At 46.4% G+C, this 22064-nt stretch overlaps 1 protein-coding gene across 1 annotated transcript; it reads left to right on the top strand.

Annotated features, from left to right (window-relative positions):
* Nucleotides 1-10506: 10506 nt before the first annotated feature.
* Nucleotides 10507-12101, top strand: LOC137535046 (uncharacterized; the record flags this gene model as incomplete). The annotated part of the gene is made up of 2 exons (XM_068256810.1): nt 10507-10570; nt 11068-12101. Coding segments are annotated over 2 exons (1098 nt in total), but the record flags the coding sequence as incomplete, so codon positions are not given.
* Between the last annotated feature and the right edge of the window lie 9963 nt (nt 12102-22064).

The following is a 22064-nucleotide window of genomic DNA, read 5'->3' as shown; positions in this document are numbered from 1 at the left end:
CAAAACTTCACAAAGTCCTGCAACTTCCACCTTCGTAACATCTGTAAGATTCGCCCTTTCCTGACCTCTGCCACCACCAAAATCGTCATCCATGCCCTCATAATTTCCCGCCTTGACTACTGCAATGCCCTGTTGTCTGGTCTCCCTATGACCAGAACAGCCCCACTGCAGTCCATCATGAATGCAGCAGCAAGAATTATCCACTGCTCCCATCGCTCCACCACGGCAGATCCCCTCCTTGAATCCCTCCACTGGCTTCCTATCCAGTCCAGAATCAGATTCAAGATACTGTGTCTGACCTACAAATCTGTCCACAAAACCTGCCCAACCTACATTTCCGATCTTACTCAGAGGTACACACCTAGCCGCTCATTCCGCTCTTCCAATGAACTTCGCCTAAATGCCCCCCGCATCACCCAGTTCCATGCACGCCTCCAGGACTTCTCAAGAGCTGCTCCAACACTATGGAACTCCCTACCTCCACCCATTAGGGCAGCCCCCTCCTTCAACATCTTCAAGAAAGCCCTCAAAACTTACCTTTTCACTCTGGCCTACTACCCTTGACAAGTGCTCTAAACCCACAGCTGAACTCTGGTCCCCTACCTTTCGTGTCCTTACCTCTCCCTCTAGATTGTAAGCCTTTGGGCAGGGTCCTCCTCCTTTTGTGTCCTACCTGATCATGCACCTCCATTACTGTGAACCCATGCTATGCATCTGAGTGAACCTAATAGAAATCCCCAGAAATCCGCTCACACTTCCCTGGGACAGTGCTGGAACCGGGACAGGCCAATCCAACGAGACAAAGGCAAAGAAAGGGTGTCCGCACAATATCCCTTGCATCAGGTTCCTTTATTATGGACGTATCCACACCACAACACACATCATATAGCTGACATGTTTCGAACCAAACGGTTCTTACTCATAGCTAAAAATTTATGACACTAGACACTATATATACCAGCCTCCTGTGGAGGGGGAGGTCCCACAATTAGAGGCACTCCCCTAAGCACCACATCCAGGATGGGATATTCACATTCCAAAGAGAAACAATCCTTGATAGTATATCTCATGCGAAATGTCTGTACTCTGTCAAATTTTACTTAAAAATATATAGAAAAAGTTCCAAATATAAAATAAAATCAGATAGCAAGAGAGCAGGGAGAAACATATACCGGAGCAACTCCTCACTAAGTTATTAATGCTAGATCCCAACGGGAATTTAAACCCATTGGAAGTCTCGTTCCCAGTCTAAAAATCCATAGAGCCTCTCGGCTGGCAAGCCGTTAATTTTTAGCTATGAGTAAGAACCGTTTGGTTCGAAACATGTCAGCTATATGATGTGTGTTGTGGTGTGGATACGTCCATAATAAAGGAACCTGATGCAAGGGATATTGTGCGGACACCCTTTCTTTGCTTGAGTGAACCTAACTTGCCTAATCTCCATGCTCCCCTCCAGTGACTAAGCATTACCTTGCACTCATACTGTGCTGCATCATCTGGTCTTACTTGTATTTCTGCATTTTCATATTGCTGTATGTCACCCCTAAATATTGTCTGTAACCTAAACTAATGTCCAGCACTGCGTAATATGCTGGCGCTTTATAAATACAATAAATAAATAAATTGTGGAACTGCTGGGGCCCAGTAGTTCACAATTCACAGTGCGTAAAGAGACAAGTGCAGTATGCTTTCTGAGATGTTATTCGATCGATCGAATAGCTGCCTCCCAGCCTGAGATATCGATTCCCTAGACAGAGAAGTTGTCACCCCAAGCGAGTTTGATATCGATTGGTTCAGAGCATAATGACGGAGTGTAAAATGCTGGATTTTATATCATATGTCCGATATCCACTAAGCTATGGAATAATTGGAGAAAATACTCAATTCGTTCCCTAAAACAAAAGGGGCCGGACTTCAGCCTGAGGTCAGATTACTAACGGGTGGAGAAAGGGATAAATGGCTGGACACAGGCTGTGAAAGGAGAGTCCTTCAGCCATCCATATACCATCACAGATTGGCTGTGTTATCCATGGACTTCTATCCACAGAACTTTCCATAATTGGACTTTCTATCTTCTATTGGACTTACAATTCCAAAGAACATACGGTAACTTGACCATTGCTTAGACTATAAATAGTTATTATTTTGACGTTTAATCCCTTATTATTGTAGCTGTATCAATCTTTCTTAATTGTTATATTTACTTTGTGCATTATTTTTTACAATAAAAAACATTTGTCTAAGTACTGTTCTGAAAGGCTCTGCAAAGGATTCACAAGGTAGAAAGGTAGTGAATTAACCCTTTTATTTCAGGATTTAGCTAGAGATAGACTTAGTGTATACGCACACTTAATTGCGAATTGGTGGCAGCAACCTGGTCTGTATATGAGATCACTGATTGTATCGATTGTACATACATACCTGATGAGTCATATCCTGACGAAACATGTCGGGCGGAGCCTAATCACGCAACCAGGAACTGCCGACGGAGATAGCGGTGGGCGTCCCACGTGAGGTGGAGTCGTGAGGAGTGCGCACAAACAGCGGAGCACAGTGGGACTACAGGAACCTGCCTACCTGCGGCCAACATAGCGGGGGAGAGCCCGTTGTTGAAGCAAAACTCTATGCGATCTTATCATCTAGGAATATGTGAGTGCAATATTATTTTATTTTCCAATAAATGTGAGACATATTTACCCATGAGAGGCCTTTTTATTGAGCTCTTAAATAAAGTTTTACTGATTACAAGGAAGAGACGGATGTTGTTGGAGTGACCCAGTTTATTGTCAGAGAGGTGGGGGACGACCCGGTACAGGTCCCAAGGCCATATTAGACCCAACAGTGGTTCTTATTGGACGGTGAGTCCAGCACAAACGGGTGTGGTGGAGGCTGTACTATCCAGCAGATTTATGGACTAATCTACATGTAGCTCACACCTGAGTGGCGCCACCTCTGTGCATTGTATTTTGATATTAAAAGAGGAGGCAAACCGGGGAGAGATCACTACGTGGAGTGTACTGTGTGGAGTGCACCTTAGCTGTCTAGCGTGCTTGTGTTTTTGCTTTAGCTAGAGTTAGACTTTGCGTATACGCACACTTAATTGCAGATTGGTGGCTGCAACCTGGTCTGTATATGAGATCACAGATTGTATCGATTGTACATACAATTGAAATTGGACTGTGTGTGGACTCACCAACCAATCCAAAAGGTTACTTTGCTTGCAGTGCTGACTTCAGGATTTCTTCAGGGTCTGTGGCTGAATGTTAAACTGTGGCAAAGAGAACAGGAATTGAAGGGTGACCGCATTCTGTCACACTTTGTTCTACACCACAGCCTTTCCTTCAGCTCCAACCAGTCTGGCCATTCTCCTCAGAAGAGGAAGACTTTGTGACAGGAATTACACCTCCCTTATCACATTTTAGCAGTGCAACCAATGGGAGTACAGTCCATGCTGGTACTTCAGTTCCCAACACACACTGTGCAAAATAGTAATGGCATAACATGGACTGTAATGAATAATTGCCCTCACTGTCTAGTTTGGATCAGGCGCAGAAGGTGAGTGTGCAGCTCATCATCCAATCAGCAGACAGGATCGTTGGCAGCAACCCCCTCTCCCTACAGGAGCTCCACAACAGCTGATGCAAACAAGAGCCAACAAAATGGCCACTGACCCCCCTCCCCCCATCCTGTCATAGGGGTGACTGACTGCACTCCAACAAAGTCCATAAACTATTACAAACAAGGCTAGAACTTTCTTATTAAGTACAATATGGGTGAAAGAGGCACCCTGGTGTGTATACAATTCTTAAAAACAAAAACGAAAGAAAGGGATGTAGCTTACCTCAAATAACAAAATCTTTGTAACAACAAAAGATTTTTATTATTAAGCACAGACAAAGCGTTTCACGGGTCTAAGCCCGCTTCCTCAGGCCAATAACAGTGCCAAATGGAAAAACCTCATTAGCATAGGGAGCCTTTCTTATTAAGTGTTTTACTTTTATTCAAGCAAATGGCATGAACTAACTTTTTTTTTTTTTTTTTTTTTTTTTGCATATTCTTTATATCAACTAACATTTTCACACCTTGCTGGTTTCTCTCTAAAGCTGCACATGCCACAGCAATGTCATCTAAGTACTCCATTCAAGTGATGTGTTGAAACTGTCAGTTGCAGAACATGGAACACCAGACTGAACATTTAATAAGGAAGTGCTAGCCTTGTTTTACCCTCTTGTTTTATTATCCCAGAAAAAAACAATACATATATATGTAGATAAATACTTGTTCTACTTACATTAGTGTCCATGTTTTGATTACAGTGAATCTTCTATAGTAATTAAAGAGAAAACTGTTCCAAGCATTTTTGTTCTTTACTACCTCTGACTGAAGCAAATCCTGATGTCATTTCCTCCCTTACTCTTTTTTTTTTCTCCTGCTTGAAATGGTGTTTGCCAGACCTCCTTCCCACTGAGATCTGTAGTAAAAACTGCAGTCATATCTAGCTTGCTTTGTACACACCTGTGAGCAGAGCATAGATTGTATTTCAGCAGCTTGTGCAAAGGAGTGAGGTGTATTTCCCTTCTCAGCCTCCTGTCACACTGAACTACCCTCAGCAAATCAGTGTGGAGCAGGAAGGTGGGAGGGAAGATAACAAGCTTCCCTGTCCCAGACAATCTACCAGAATAGAGCCAGGCTGTCTGAGATAAGATACATTACAGCAAACACATTTATCACTATATTGAAATGCTTGCAATGCAGACTGCATGTAGACTAAATAATTAACACAGGATAGTGGGTAAATTGAATTGAATTTTATGGTTGACAATCCTGCTTTAAGGTGGGATTAGATTATGAGCTTCTCTGAGGCACAGTCAGTGACTTGACTATGTAGTCTATAACAATAGAGAGAAAGTTGTGGTACACCGCTTAACCCCCTGTAAGAACTGTGCAGGAACCTGGAAGCTTGTGTCCAAACAGAATTGAAGAACAAAAGATGGTCTGCACTCGTCCAGTGCCGTTTTCACACTTTATTCAGGATGTATCCAAAAAGAGAACCAGCAACAGAAATAGCTGACATGTTTCAGACCACTATGGTCCTTAATCCTAGCTAACAGGTAAAACACTAAAACTTCAACTATATAGACACACCCACTGGAAGGGGTGGGGTGGGGGAAGAGTCCACAATTTCTCCGCCTAAAGGCCAGAGATGGGAAGATCCCTCAACCCACATGAAACAAATTTTCATGTATCTAAAACACATAAATATTTTGACAGCAACAACACTAAAGGTACATGCGTCAAAAGAGCATTAAAATAATAGGCACCCACACAACGGGACAGAATGACATAAGCAAAAAAAATGACTCCTAGCACAGTGTCCCGGGTGAACAGAGAGAAAACCAGCTAAAAAGATAGATATTTAGTCGATATTAAATCTGATATTGGTTCAATATCGAGCACACTTTAGTCTCTTTCTGTAATAGAGATTCTAATTGCACAAATGCTGTCCGTAGACCAATATCAGGTTCAATATCGACTAAATATCAAAGTATTTGTGTTTTTTCGATACATGTACATTTATTTCACATGGGTTGAGGGATCTTCCCATCTCTGTCCTTGGGCAAAGAAATTGAGGACTATTCCTCCACTCCACCCCTTCCTGTGGGTGTGTAAATATAGTTAGAGTTTTAGTGTTTTACCTGTTAGCTATGATTAAGGACCATGGCGGTCCGAAACATGTCAGCTGTTTGTGATGCTGGTTCTTCTTTTGGATATGTCCTAAATAAAGTGTGAAAACGACATTGGACAAGTGTGGACCATCTTTTCTTCTTATACAGTCTATAAAGTGCTGCAGAAGATGTCAGTGCAATATGTGTGTGTGTATATGTGTGTGGTGTGCCGCGATCACTCAAATGCCTTGACCAATTTAAATAAAACTTGGTATACAGATCCCTTACTGGTTGGGATGATATGTACTGGGGGTTTCCACCTATTCATGTCAATGGGAAAAATTTAAAAGGCTGCAATTCTCACAGTAATTCAGCCAGAGTCCCCAAACTTGGTACAGATGATCACTTGATGACCGAGGTTAAAAACACTGGGAGAGTGGGCGGAGCATAAAACAGCCAATCAAATTACAGTCATTCATTTTACATTACACAATCTAAACTATAGCCATTCTCAGGGCTGGTGCACACAAAGAGCGGTTCTAAACGTTTTTAAAAACGCTTGTGCTTTGAAAAGCGCTTGGCTAATGTATTTGAATGGGATGGTGCACACCAGAGAAATTCTTTTTTTTACCCAAACTCGGGTTCTACAGCATTTTTGCGGATTTCTGAGGCGATTCTGCTCCAGTGTTAAGTATAGGAAAGTGGAAAATTGCTCTGAAAAGCGCTAGATCAGAGCGATTTTCCAAGCGTTTTTGTTACAGAAGCTGTTCAATTACAGCTCTGCTGTGAAAAAAATAAAGTATACTACACCAAAACTCTCCCAAAAATGCTAGGCATGTGTAGAAAATTGCTCTGCACATGCCTAGAATCGCTCTGAAAAACTGCTTCAAAAAACGCTAAGCATTTGCGGATGCGCTAGCGGTTGTTGGAATGCATTGGGCCTAACATTACTATTGGCAGGGTTGTCAAACTTGGCACACTTGCTCACTGGGTGACTGGGATTAATATTCAGGAAAGTGAGTGGAGCCTACAACAGCCAATCAAAATGTACCTATTGGTTTTGACAGGGAATATTTAAATTGCTGCTATTCTTACACTGTTAATGGCAGAGACTTCAAACCTGCTTCAGTCGGTCATTGGGTAACTGGGGTGCAAATTCAGTAAAGGGGGCAGAGCTAATCAGATTATTTTTATTAACTTCAGCCATTCTATTAGTGGCAGAGTTTTAAAACTATGCGCAGTTGGATATATTGATTTTCAAGGGGAATATTTCAATTGCTGCCGTTCTTACACTGTTAATGGCAGAGGCCTTAAACTTGGTACAATCGGTCACTGGGTGACTGGGGATTCAAATTCAGAAAATGGGCAGAGCCAGAAACCAATCCATCGAGTGATAAACTGCTTCCATTTTCACATTATTATGATGCCAAGGACCCCAAAGCTTGCAAACATGGTCAATAAGTGACTGTGTGTCAAGGTTATGAAAAGTGGGGTGAGCCAACAACAACCAAATGGGAAAATGTAAACTGCAGCCATTTTTAGACTTCTTTAAGTCTAGACAGAGCGTGGCGAGTGCACACAGTAAAGTCCACTGTAATAACTTCAACGTAGGTGGTGCAACATCCAGATAAAATTGCATAGATAATTCATTGTTTTCAAAAAGAGGGGTAAAGATTCCAGGAGCAGCTCACCATCACTTTAAAAATGTATAACATTTATTTCAACATCTTTAAAAAAGTTTTGAAACAGCTATACATACTGTATAAAAATATACTTATCAGACGCAGAGGTAGATATAGAGGTGCCATTTTTAGACTGTTAATAGCAGCATTTTCAAACTGGGCACAATTGTTCACTGGGTAACTGGGATTAATATTCAGGAAAATGGGTGGGGCCTAAAAGAGTCAATCAAAACCAACGATTGAATTTCAAGGAGAATATTTAAATTGCTGCCATTCTTACACTATTAATGGCAGAGGTCTCACACCTGCTACAATCGGTCATTGGGTGACTGCAGTACAAATTTAGATGCCACAAACAGTCAATTTATTTCTTTGCTTGGGACAATTTCAACTGCCTCCATTCTCACACTATTGATACCATGGGCCCCAAAACTCATAAACTCGGTCATTGAGTCAGATCCACCAACAATACAAACTGATGCAAAATATGTTTGGCGGTATGCGTGAATCTACGCATGTACACATGACGTCAAATGGCGCACGTGGGCATGTTTAATTCGACAGAGTGATTTAGGCGGCGTTTAAAGGTGGTGGCTGGATAGTGTAATGGTTAAGGGCTTTGCCTCTGACACAGGCGACCAGGGTTCGAATCTCGGCTCTGACTGTTCAGTAAACCAGCACCTATTCAGTAGGAGACCTTGGGAAAGACTCCCTAATACTATTACTGCCAATAGAGCGCGTCCTAGTGGCTGCAGCTCTGGCGCTTTGAGTTTGCCAGGGAAAAGCACGACATAAATGTTCTGTGTTTGTTTTGTTCTGTTTTTTTAGAGGAAGTGGACTCACATTATTTAATTCCCAAGATGTGATGCTGCCATTGCCACATAGCCTCTGAAGAAACTTGTATACCGAAATGGACGTTAGGCAGGCCGCCACTCCCACACCACCCCACAGCCAGTGCATGTAATGGTATGGGTTTATGCCAAGTGTGTTGAAGATGGTCGACTTGAGTCATGCTGGTTAGCAAGCTATTTTTTATACTTGCATGAGCTTATGGAATAAAGCTCTTTTATCCTGTGGAAAGAAGTGCTGGGCTATTTGTCTACATGCACAGATAACCAAATTTATACCTGGGCAACGCCGGGTCTTCAGCTAATACATAATAATATGGTAGCAGTAGCACATTAGATTATGACTATGGGAGGACTAGATTAAGAGCTCCTCTGAGGACAGCCAGTTAAATGACTATGTATGCTGAAAAGCACAGCAGAAAGCGCCCGCGCAAAATAAATATAAACCAATATTTACTCCTTGGAGAGCTGCAAGCTGAGTTGCAGTATCCTAATTACATGTCCCTGCTGGCATTTTTTCCACCTACACCTCAAGTCCCCCATAACTGCTCTGCACTCCACCCCGGCCTGTAATCATGATGCCAAGGGGAAGGGTGGGGAGCAGAGCAGATGCAAGGGACTCAAGGATTCAGACAGCAGCAGACGGGACACGAACTATAATACAGCCACTCCACTCTGCTCTGCAACAGGGAGGGCAGGATGAGACTCCAGCCCTCTTAACAAGTTATTGGGCAGAAATCCTCATCGGAGCTCTCCATCAGGGAGGAGCAACCACAAGTTCGCAAAGCAAAATTGTACCCACTTGTGTCAGGGGGGCTGTAACAGAGAGGGATAATTTATATGTACAGCCTCTTCTGGCCACTGCGCTCCAACCATCTGACATTTGACCACTATGATGGAGGACAGATCAGACGATGGAGCACCAGGGCAAGAAAACCTGAACTAAAAAAAAAAGCAGGATTTATTCCTACCTGGGGTTTCTTCCAGACCCCCATAGTATTCATGGCCCCTCAGTTTCTTGTCACTCTCCTTCATTGTGTTGCTGTTGCCCATCTTCAAAAGCAGTGACTGGGCCTAATCGCAGCTACTGCTCATGCTCTGTCCCATTCATGTCCCTCCCTGATTGTGCTTCCAAGCAGCTGTGTATGGCAGCCATGGCCAGGAGCATTCTGTGCATGCACGGTTACAGTTTTTTTCTGAACCACGCATGCGCAGAATATTCCCAGCCAAACACAGCTGTAACGAAAAATCCGCAACGCCGGATGGATTGCGGAAATATGGTCGCATCCAGTTCGGCAAGCGGACCTTCCAACGCGGGATGCGGAAATCTCCTTTGAGGGGAGGGGTAGAGAGTACTAAGCACTGCGCCTTTCCCCTCAGCCATGCCACTGAGGGGAGGAGAGCAGATAAGGTTGATTCAGGGAGGGAGAGAAAGAGCACTGTCGGGAGGGTAGTACACAGCCCCTACACTGCGCCAGAGGGCCTCTGTGTTTGCGTATCATGCTGGTGCTGCAGCACAATCAGATTTAACACCGGCGGTGACGGTACTTGGGGAAGGGTAAAATAGACTAATTCATTGAATACCACAGGCCTGTGACCCCTCTGACCTTGGGCCTTATGCCAGTGCCTGTACATACCTATATATAAGACCTAAAGTTGGGACAATAGAGAGGAGTAAGGAGTGACAGAGGAAGTTGATTACAAAATAGGGAATATCCCTCCAGTCTCAGTCTTCACCATTGAGAATAGGAGGCACAGATCTACACAGCTCTGATCATGTGCGTAGCCTGGGAGTTATAATTGATGGGGATTTAAACTTCAGAACTCACATCTCTGCTGTGATGAAATCATTTTATTTCCACCTGAAGAACATTGCAAAAATCAAGAACCTCATCCCCCCCAGAAGATCTACAAACCTTAGTTCATGCTTTCATTACATCCCGACAGTAGTGATGCTCAAATACCCCTTTTTAAAATTCGAGTTTGGTCGAATTCGAATAGTAAATTATTCGAGGTCAGTCGAATATTCGAGTCGAATAATTTTTACTATTCGATTCGACCTCGGACTTCGAGCTCACTATTCGAGTCGGTATTCGAGCTAACTATTCGAGCTGACTATTCGAATTGGCCTTAAATAGCTTCCAACACTTGTTTTGAGGGTGAATGATGCAAGAAACCTCTTTTTTTCCAAGTAACAACAGCAAGTGATTATGTGGGGATGTTCCTTTAAAAAAAAATGTGGAAAGAGAAGTTGTGTCCTTAATTTTGTTCAGTAGTGTTACTGTATATACTTCTTCTTCTTCTTCTTCTTCTTCTTCTTCTTCTTCTTCTTCTTCTTCTTCTTCTTCTTCTTCTTCTTCTTCTTCTTCTTCTTCTTCTTCTTCTTCTTCTTCTTCTTCTTCTTCTTCTTCTTCTTCTTCTTCTTCTTCTCCTTCTCCTTCTCCTTCTCCTTCTCCTTCTCCTTCTCCTTCTCCTTCTCCTTCTCCTTCTCCTTCTCCTTCTCCTTCTCCTTCTCCTTCTCCTTCTCCTTCTCCTTCTCCTTCTCCTTCTCCTTCTCCTTCTCCTTCTCTTCCTTCTCCTTCTCCTTCTCCTTCTCCTTCTCCTTCTCCTTCTCCTTCTCCTTCTCCTTCTCCTTCTCCTTCTCCTCTCCTCCTCCTCCTCCTCCTCCTCCTCCTCCTCCTCCTCCTCCTCCTCCTCCTCCTCCTCCTCCTCCTCCTCCTCCTCCTCCTCCTCCTCCTTCTTCTCCATCTTCTTCTCCATCTTCTTCTTCTTCTTCTTCTTCTTCTTCTCCTCCATCTTCTTCTCCATCTTCTTCTTCTTCTTCTTCTTCTTCTTCTTCTCCATCTTCTTCTTCTTCTCCATCTTCTTCTCCATCTTCTTCTTCTTCTTCTTCTTCTTCTTCTTCTTCTTCTTCTTCATCATCTTCTTCTTCTTCTTCTTCTTCTTCTTCTTCTTCTTCTTCTCCATCTTCTTCTTCTTCTTCTTCTCCATCTTCTTCTTCTTCTTCTTCTTCTTCTTCTTCTTCTCCATCTTCTTCTTCTTCTTCTTCTTCTCCTCCTCCTCCATCTTCTTCTCCATCTTCTTCTTCTTCTTCTTCTTCTTCTCCATCTTCTTCTTCTTCTTCTTCTCCATCTTCTTCTTCTTCTTCTTCTTCTTCTTCTTCTTCTTCTCCATCTTCTTCTTCTTCTTCTTCTTCTCCTCCTCCTCCATCTTCTTCTTCTTCTTCTTCTTCTTCTTCTTCTTCTTCTTCTTCTTCTTCTTCTTCTTCTTCTTCTTCTTCTTCTTCTTCTTCTTCTTCTTCTTCTTCTTCTTCTTCTTCTCCATCTTCTTCTTCTTCTTCTTCTTCTTCTTCTTCTTCTCCATCTTCTTCTTCTTCTTCTTCTCCATCTTCTTCTTCTTCTTCTTCTTCTTCTTCTTCTTCTTCTTCTTCTTCTTCTTCTCCATCTTCTTCTTCTTCTTCACCATCTTCTTCTTCTTCTTCACCATCTTCTTCTTCTTCTTCTTCTTCTTCTTCTTCTTCTTCTTCTTCTTCTTCTTCTTCTTCATCATCTTCTTCTTCTTCTTCTTCTTCTTCTTCTTCTTCTTCATCATCTTCTTCTTCTTCTTCTTCTTCTTCTTCTTCTCCTCCATCTTCTTCTCCATCTTCTTCTTCTTCTTCTTCTTCTTCTTCTTCTTCTTCTCCATCTTCTTCTTCTTCTTCTTCTTCTTCTTCTTCTTCTTCTTCTTCTTCTTCTTCTCCATCTTCTTCTTCTTCTTCTTCTTCTTCTTCTTCTCCATCTTCTTCTTCTTCTTCTTCTTCTTCTTCTTCTTCTTCTTCTTCTTCTCCATCTTCTTCTTCTTCTTCTTCTTCTTCTTCTTCTCCATCTTCTTCTTCTTCTTCACCATCTTTTTCTTCTTCTTCACCATCTTCTTCTTCTTCTTCTTCTTCTTCTTCTTCTTCTTCTTCTTCTTCTTCTTCTTCTTCTTCTTCTTCTTCTTCATCATCTTCTTCTTCTTCTTCTTCTTCTTCTTCTTCTTCTTCTTCTTCATCATCTTCTTCTTCTTCTTCTTCTTCTTCTTCTTCTTCTTCTTCTTCTTCATCATCTTCTTCTTCTTCATCATCTTCTTCTTCATCTTCTTCTTCATCTTCTTCTTCTTCTTCTTCTTCTTCATCTTCATCTTCTCCTTCCTTTTCAATATCGTCTTCTTCTTCTTCACGTATTTCTCTTTTCAATTTTTTTTTTAAGAAATGCAGCTATTTTTGAGCGTAACAAATAGCTGGTGGGCGCACGCATGTTGGAAGCGCCATTGTATGTGCTCCCTGGCAGTGGAAACACAAAGACAGCAGGAGGTAAATTCAGCAGCAGGAGGAGGAGGATGAGTGTGTGGCAGCAGGCAGTCAATGAGGCAGGCAGCTCGCCGTGACATAATAGCCCTGGTACCTAGCGGTGATACCAGGGCTGTAAATAAACACAACAGGAGGTCCCAGACAGCGGTCGTGCAGCCCACATTGTGTCCAATACACAACTGGGACAACACAGTTTTCAACCCGGGCACCTCAGAAAAATTAAACCTTTTTTTTTTTTTTAATGGTTTGTTTGGTTTTGGTTTTGCAACCAATATAGCTATTGTTTGACGTAATAGCTGGTGGCAGAGTGGCAGCAGAAGGTAATTCTGTGTACCCTGGCAGTGGGAAACACAGACAGACAGCAGCAGCAGGAGGAGGAATGGAGGAGTAGGCGAGCAGCTATTGTTTGACGTAATAGCTGGTGGCAGAGTGGCAGCAGAAGGTAAATCATCTGTGTACCCTGGCAGTGGGAAACACAGACAGACAGCAGCAGCAGGAGGAGGAATGGAGGAGTAGGCGAGCAGCTATTGTTTGACGTAATAGCTGGTGGCAGAGTGGCAGCAGAAGGTAAATCATCTGTGTACCCTGGCAGTGGGAAACACAGACAGACAGCAGCAGCAGCAGCAGGAGGAGGTATGGAGGAGCAGTGTGAGTGTGGCAGCAGGTAGGCAGCGTGACATAATAGCCCTGGTACCTAGCGGTGATACCAGGGCTGTAAATAAACACAACAGGAGGTCCCAGACAGCGGTCGTGCAGCCCACATTGTGTCCAATACACAACTGGGACAACACAGTTTTCAACCCGGGCACCTCAGAAAAATTAAACCTTTTTTTTTTTTTATGGTTTTTTGGTTTTTGGTTTTGCAACCAATATAGCTATTGTTTGACGTAATAGCTGGTGGCAGAGTGGCAGCAGAAGTTAATCCTGTGTACCCTGGCAGTGGGAAACACAGACAGACAGCAGCAGCAGGAGGAGGAATGGAGGAGTAGGCGAGCAGCTATTGTTTGACGTAATAGCTGGTGGCAGAGTGGCAGCAGAAGGTAAATCATCTGTGTACCCTGGCAGTGGGAAACACAGACAGACAGCAGCAGCAGCAGCAGGCAGCAGGAGGAGGTATGGAGGAGCAGTGTGAGTGTGGCAGCAGGTAGGCAGCGTGACATAATAGCCCTGGTACCTAGCGGTGATACCAGGGCTGTAAATAAACACAACAGGAGGTCCCAGACAGCGGTCGTGCAGCCACATTGTGTCCAATACACAACTGGGACAACACAGTTTTCAACCCGGGCACCTCAGAAAAATTAAACCTTTTTTTGTTTTTTATGGTTTTTTGGTTTTTGGTTTTGCAACCAATATAGCTATTGTTTGACGTAATAGCTGGTGGCAGAGTGGCAGCAGAAGAAGGTAATTCTGTGTACCTGGCAGTGGGAAACACAGACAGACAGCAGAAGGGCAGTACACAGCAGCCCACTGTAGGTGTAAAATGTGTGGCTGCAGGCGACGTAATAGTCAAAGTGAACCAGGCTGGCTTAGTGAGCAGGAGCCAGGAGGTGGTAAAGGGTGGTAAGGCACATTAACGATGGTTCCGGCAGCCAGTTCATGTCCCCCTCTCGCCGACAACAGGGGCCAGGAACTCGCCTCCACCCACGCCTGGTTCATCTTGAGAAACGTCAGTCTGTCCACAGACTTGTGAGACAGACGTGAGCGTTTCTCGGTGACCAGCCACCAGCTGCACTGAAGCAGCGCTCGGACAGCACGCTGGAAGGGGGGCAGGACAGCACTTCCAGGGCGTACTGCGCCAGCTCGCTCCAGATCTCCATGCGCTTGACCCAATACTCCATGGGATCAACAGGGGCATCGCTGTCAAGCCCGCTGTACGACCCCATGTAGTCAGCCACCATGCGGGTCAGGCGCTGGCTGTGACCGGAGGAGGATGCTGCTGCATGCATCTCCTCTCTAGTCACTGCTGCCGGAGCCTCTACAGTCCTGTAGAGCTCGTGGCTGAGAGACAGCAGGTCTGTGGGCGCTTGCTGCTGCTGGATGCAGGCACCTGCTGCTGCCTCTGTGCTGGCTGCTGGACAGTGGGGGTGGAAGGCTGGGGGAAGGCTTCCTCCAAGCGCTCAACAAGGGCCTGCTGCAAGCTCCTTATTTGTTGCGCTGGGTCTCCTCCTGCAGGCGGCAGGAACTGGCTCAACTTCCCCTTGAGGCGTGGGTCCAACATCATGCTGATCCAGATGTCCTCCCTCTGCTTCATCTGGATCACCCTGGGGTCCCTGCGCAGGCACGTCAGCATGTGCGCTGCCATTGGGAAGAGGCGGCCCACGTCTGCTGGCACATCGACGTCAGTGCTGTCCTCATCCTCCTCCTCTGCCGCCTCATCCTCTCTCCACCCCCGCACCAACTCAGCTGCGCTGTGCTGATCCCCCTCATCAGCAGCCAGGTCAGGGACCTCCACCAAGTCCTCCTCCTCCTCCCTCAGAGGTGGACTGCGCAGCTGGTTGCCGCTCCTGCTGGTCTCAAGGCTGCCGCTCCCTGTTCCAGCAAAGCATCGAGGGCCCTGTTCAGCAGAGAAACCAGGGGCACCCACTCGCAGACCATAGCATGGTCCCTGCTCACCATGTTTGTGGCCTGCAGGAAGGGAGCCAGCACTAAGCACACCTGCTGCATGTGCCTCCAGTCATCATCGGGGACGATGGACGGGAAGTTGCTGGTCTTGTCCCTTCTCTGAGCTGCGGAAACAGTGGCCAGGGCAAGGTACTGTTTGACAGCGCGCCTCTGTTCAACCAGACGCTCCAACATCGCCAGGGTGGAGTTCCAGCGAGTCGGAACGTCAAGGATCAGCCGATGGCGTGGCAGATCCAGCTCCTTTTGCACGTCTTCCAGGCTCGCACAGGCTGCAGCCGAGCGCCGGAAGTGACGCACAACATTCCTTGCCGTTTCCAGCAGTTCGCCCATCCCCTGGTAGGTGCGCAGGAACTTCTGCACCACCAGGTTCAGCAGGTGGGCAAGACAGGGGATGTGGGTCAGGTTTCCCCTGTCTATTGCGGCAACCAGATTGGCCCCATTGTCGGCCACCACCTCTCCGACTCTGAGGCCTCTGGGGGTCAGCCAAATCCTCTCCTGCTCCTGGATTTGGCCAACACATGGGTTGCCGTCAGCTTGGTCTTCCCAAGGCTGACCAAGTGCAGCAGCGCTTGGCAGTGGCGGGCCTTCACGCTGCTGCTGAGGCGGGGGGTTTGGCCAGGTGTGCCGGAGGATGGCAGAGGATCGGAGGAACCTGCTGCAGTTCCCCTGAGCCTGCGGGGTGGCACCACCCACTGTGTTGCTGCTGCTGCTGTGCCCGCTGCTGCTCTCCCATCCTCACCCCCTTCCACCAAGCTGACCCAGTGGACAGTGAAGGACAGGTAGCGGCCTGTCCCGAAGCGGCTGCTCCAGGAGTCCATGGTGACGTGGACCCTTTCACCAACCGCGTGCTCCAGCCCTCGCTCCACATTGGCCATTACAAAGCGGTGCAGTGCAGGAATGGCCTTGCGGGCAAAGAAGTGTCTGCTGGGGAGCTGCCAGTCTGGGGCTGCGCAAGCAAGCAGCGCACGAATGTCGCTCCCCTCCTGCACGAGCGTGTACGGCAGGAGTTGGGAGCACATGGCCCGTGCCAGCAAGCCGTTCAGCTGCCGCACGCGACGGCTGCTGGGAGGCAGAGCCCTAACCACCCCCTGGAAGGACTCGCTCAAAAGGCTCTGGCGTGGCCTTTTGCTGACACGGGAATCAGCAGACACAGCAGAGGAGGCCACTGAGGACTGGCTGCCAGAACAGGCCTCAGTGTCGGCGGCAGGAGTTGCAGAGGGGGGAGGAGCAGTGCGTTTCCGCACTCCTGCTGGTGCTGCTGGAGGAGCAGGAGGGCGGGTGGCTGCTGTTGCTGCTGCTGCTGCTGAAGGCTGTGCAGTGATGGGTGTGGTGCCACTGCCAGCAGCAGATGCCTTCAGCCTCTGGAACTCCTCATGCTGGTGGAAATGTTTAGCCGCAAGGTGGTTGATGAGCGAGCTGGTGCTGAACTTTAAGGGGTCTGCACCTCTGCTCAACTTCCGCTGACAGTGGTTGCAAGTGGCGTACTTGCTGTACACAGTGGGCATGGTGAAAAACCGCCAGATTGGTGACAGAAACTTCCCCCTACGGCATGGAAGTGCTGCTGCCTGTCTCCCTGTGGTGGTTGGGGGGGGGGCTTGGGTGCGGCTGGGGGTGGTACTGGCTGATGCTGCTGCTGCTGCTGCTGAGCCTGAGACACCAGCAGGCTGTGGGACGCTGCCAATGCTTGCAATGATGCGCCTCCTTGCAAGGCCCACAAGCGCATCCTCCTCCTCCTCCTCAGAGCTGCTGAGGACGACATCCCCTGGAGGTGGTGGCACCCAGTCTCTGTCTGTCACCGGGTCATCATCATCCTCCCCCTCCTGAAACATGTCCTGCTGGGATGAGGACCCCCCAAACTCCTCTCCTGATGCATGGATGGGCTGCTTGACTGTCGCCACAGTCTTGCTGTCCAATCCCTCATCCCCCAAAGTGCCCATCAGCATCTCCTCCTCAAGATCGCCAACAACCGCAGACAATTTACTCATGATGCCTGGGGTCAAAAGACTGCTGAATGACAGGTCGGCGAGTGACGGTGAACTGGCCTCCTCCCCAGACCCTGCTGGGCGGCTGCTGCGAACAGGGGTGGTGGTGGTGGTGGTGAGGGTGGAGGCCTCAGGTGCAGAGCTGATGGCGGGCTGCTCATCCTCCGTCATGAGTTGCACCACAGTGTCTGCATCCTTTTCCTCAATGGGACGTTTCCGACCCGGCTGGAGGAAAATGGGAGCAGGTGCTACACGCTGCTGCTGCTGTGTCTCTGCAGCGTGAGTTGCAGATGCTCCTGCTGGGCGGCGCCCAAGGCGACCACGGCCAGTGGCTATGGGAGGAATGTTAGCCACTGACGCTGCTGCTGCTGCTGCGGAACTGTGCATGGTGGCGCGCCCGCGGCCGCGGCTTGCCACAATGCTGCTCCCTCTCCTCCTGATTCCCTTGCTGCCCTTCCCCTTGCCCAAACCGCGCTGGCTGCCACTTCCAGACATCTTAAATGTTTTGGGCGTATAGACAAAAGTTTTGTAAAAGGGCGGGTGAAAAGTGGGGTACTTTAATGGAGTGGGTTGGTTGGTGAGGTGACTGAGTGAGTGTCCCCTAGTACAGTAAGTAAGTAGTAACAGTCAGGAAGTACAACTAGCAGTTACAATAATCAGTAGTAATCACAAGTAAATTTAGTGTGTGTACACTCAGACAGTGAGTGCACGCACGCAGGAGCTAGTAGCCTATGAACACAGTGACTGAGTGTCCTAGACTCCTAGTACAGTAAGAGTAAGTAGTAACAGTAAGTAGAACTAACTAATTACAATAATCAATCAGCGATCAGAAGGAAATGGAGTGTGGGTGTGTGTACACTCAGACAGTGAGTGCACGCACGCAGGAGCTAGTAGCCTATGAACACAGTGACTGAGTGTCCTAGACTCCTAGTACAGTAAGAGTAAGTAGTAACAGTAAGTAGAACTAACTAATTACAATAATCAATCAGCGATCAGAAGGAAATGGAGTGTGGGTGTGTGTACACTCAGACAGTGAGTGCACGCACGCAGGAGCTAGTAGCCTATGAACACAGTGACTGAGTGTCCTAGACTCCTAGTACAGTAAGAGTAAGTAGTAACAGTAAGTAGAACTAACTAATTACAATAATCAATCAGCGATCAGAAGGAAATGGAGTGTGGGTGTGTGTACACTCAGACAGTGAGTGCACGCACGCAGGAGCTAGTAGCCTATGAACACAGTGACTGAGTGTCCTAGACTCCTAGTACAGTAAGAGTAAGTAGTAACAGTAAGTAGAACTAACTAATTACGATAATCAATCAGCGATCAGAAGGAAATGGAGTGTGGGTGTGTGTACACTCAGACAGTGAGTGCACGCACGCAGGAGCTAGTAGCCTATGAACACAGTGACTGAGTGTCCTAGACTCCTAGTACAGTAAGAGTAAGTAGTAACAGTAAGTAGAACTAACTAATTACAATAATCAATCAGCGATCAGAAGGAAATGGAGTGTGGGTGTGTGTACACTCAGACAGTGAGTGCACGCACGCAGGAGCTAGTAGCCTATGAACACAGTGACTGAGTGTCCTAGACTCCTAGTACAGTAAGAGTAAGTAGTAACAGTAAGTACAACTAACTAATTACGATAATCAATCAGCGATCAGAAGGAAATGGAGTGTGGGTGTGTGTACACTTAGACAGTGAGTGCACGCACGCAGGAGCTAGTAGCCTATGGACAGTGACTGAGTGTCCTAGACTCCTAGTACAGTAAGAGTAAGTAGTAACAGTAAGTAGAACTAACTAATTACAATAATCAATCAGCGATCAGAAGGAAATGGAGTGTGGGTGTGTGTACACTTAGACAGTGAGTGCACGCACGCAGGAGCTAGTAGCCTATGAACACAGTGACTGAGTGTCCTAGACTCCTAGTACAGTAAGAGTAAGTAGTAACAGTAAGTAGAACTAACTAATTACAATAATCAATCAGCGATCAGAAGGAAATGGAGTGTGGGTGTGTGTACACTCAGACAGTGAGTGCACGCACGCAGGAGCTAGTAGCCTATGAACACAGTGACTGAGTGTCCTAGACTCCTAGTACAGTAAGAGTAAGTAGTAACAGTAAGTAGAACTAACTAATTACAATAATCAATCAGCGATCAGAAGGAAATGGAGTGTGGGTGTGTGTACACTCAGACAGTGAGTGCACGCACGCAGGAGCTAGTAGCCTATGAACACAGTGACTGAGTGTCCTAGACTCCTAGTACAGTAAGAGTAAGTAGTAACAGTAAGTAGAACTAACTAATTACGATAATCAATCAGCGATCAGAAGGAAATGGAGTGTGGGTGTGTGTACACTCAGACAGTGAGTGCACGCACGCAGGAGCTAGTAGCCTATGAACACAGTGACTGAGTGTCCTAGACTCCTAGTACAGTAAGAGTAAGTAGTAACAGTAAGTAGAACTAACTAATTACAATAATCAATCAGCGATCAGAAGGAAATGGAGTGTGGGTGTGTGTACACTCAGACAGTGAGTGCACGCACGCAGGAGCTAGTAGCCTATGAACACAGTGACTGAGTGTCCTAGACTCCTAGTACAGTAAGAGTAAGTAGTAACAGTAAGTACAACTAACTAATTACGATAATCAATCAGCGATCAGAAGGAAATGGAGTGTGGGTGTGTGTACACTCAGACAGTGAGTGCACGCACGCAGGAGCTAGTAGCCTATGAACACAGTGACTGAGTGTCCTAGACTCCTAGTACAGTAAGAGTAAGTAGTAACAGTAAGTAGAACTAACTAATTACAATAATCAATCAGCGATCAGAAGGAAATGGAGTGTGGGTGTGTGTACACTCAGACAGTGAGTGCACGCACGCAGGAGCTAGTAGCCTATGGACAGTGACTGAGTGTCCTAGACTCCTAGTACAGTAAGAGTAAGTAGTAACAGTAAGTAGAACTAACTAATTACGATAATCAATCAGCGATCAGAAGGAAATAGAGTGTGTGTTGTGTGTGTACACTCAGACAGTGAGTGCAGTGCGCACACACAGGAGCTAGTAGCCTATATGAACAGTGACAGTGAGTGTCCCTACGGGTACAGTAAGAGTAAGTAGTAAGTAAGTACAACTAACTAACAATAATCTATCAGTAATCAGAAGGAAATAGAGTGTGTGTACACACAGACAGTGAGTGAGTGCACACACGCAGGAGCTAGCTAGTAGCCTATAAACAGTGACAGTCAGTGAGTGTCCTACTCCTAGTACAGTATAACTACAATACTATTAGTAAAGGACAGCAGAAATACTGGTATAGATGAGAGAAATAAACAGAGGACAGCTGCCCACAGAGGCAAGGCCCCCCTGAGGCCTAAACCTGTAAGCTTGCAGCAGCTGCCTGTCTCTAATGTAACACACAAGCTACTAACTAAAATACAATGTCTATCTAACTAACAACAATATAGGTGTATATGGCAGGTGTAGGTGAGCAAAAACGCTAGGTAAATGATCACAATAGAGCACTTGCTAAGCCAAAGCACAAAGGAGCAACTCTCTCTCTGTACAAGTCTCAGGCAAGCATGGAGAAACGGAACATGGCGGCCGCTATTTATAGGGTAGGGGCTGGCCAGGGTCCCCCTCTGTGATTGGCTGCCGTCAGAGGGCCTGGGAGCCCTCTGATTGGCTCTAAGGACATCAATCTGGGCTATGACGCTATTCGAGCTCGGTACCGAGCTCGAATAGCGCCGAGTTGCTCGAATAGCTCGAATAGTGAATGGGCTATTCGAGTGTACTCGGATAGCCCATTCGAATAGCTCCAGCTATTCGGAGCTCGAATACCGAGCTCGAATAGCTGAAAAAGAGCTCGAATATTCGAGCTACTCGAATATTCGAGCTCTGCTGAGCACCACTGCCCGACAGGACTACTGCAATGCTCTCTACACTGGCCTTTCAAAAAAGGACTTGTACCACCTACAGCTGATACAGAATACTGCTGCCAGACTGTTAACCAACCAACCCCGTCACTGCCACATAATGCCAGTCCTGCACTCCCTTCACTGGCTACCTATAAAATGGAGGGTCCTATTTAAGATCGGCCTACTGACATTAAAATCACTACATAATCTGGGCCCTGGATACATGAAAGAAATGTTACAGCTGCATAGTAATCCCTGCAATCTCAGGTCCACAGGCTCTAATAATCTAGTCATACCCAGAGTCCACTTGGAAACCTTTGGCCCCAGAGCATTCTGTCATGCTGCTCCTACGTTTTGGAACTCCTTACCTCAGCAGATCAGGACAGCTCCATCCCTGGATGTGTTTAAATCCAGACTGAAAACCCACCTGTTCAGTTTGGCATTTGCAGAAATATAACTTTTGTTGTGTGAATACTTCATCCTACTACCAACTACTGAATCTGAGAGAGCCTAAGCGCTTTGAGTCGTATGGGAGAAAAGCGCTATAGAAATAGTATTGTATTGTATAAAGAGAAAGCTGGGACACATGCACTATCAGTCTGTCTCTACTGGAGAGATTAACTCACTTTCTGACAGGATGGAAGTGAAAAAAACATACTTCCCAACTCAGGACACCGGACAGCAATAAAACCCCCAAAGTAACTAATGCCTTTCCACACAGTATGAAACTAAAAGAAATTACTTTTCTAATGCTGAGATTCCTTGCAGCCAGTGGGGTAGCTAAGGAGCTGTGGGCCCGGATGCAAGTTTTACAACGGGGCCCCCAAGCACTCTACTTAACAATTGATACAGTGCACCAAAACCTGCCAAGGACAACAACCACAGTGTCAAAGGTGCAAGAACTGGGATGGGGAACAGTTTGTTAATGATTACCAGAGCTGGGACAAGGTCCTTCAGCACCCAAGGCTGAAACACCAAAGTGCGCCCCTCCATTCCTCCCCCCCAGCCGTCACACACTGATTGCTACTGGA

The sequence above is a fragment of the Hyperolius riggenbachi genome, chromosome 10 (genome assembly GCF_040937935.1).
Source record: "Hyperolius riggenbachi isolate aHypRig1 chromosome 10, aHypRig1.pri, whole genome shotgun sequence".
Lineage (NCBI taxonomy): Eukaryota > Metazoa > Chordata > Amphibia > Anura > Hyperoliidae > Hyperolius > Hyperolius riggenbachi.
Note: the sequence above shows the minus strand (reverse complement) of the source record. Positions and strands in the feature narration are given on the sequence as shown.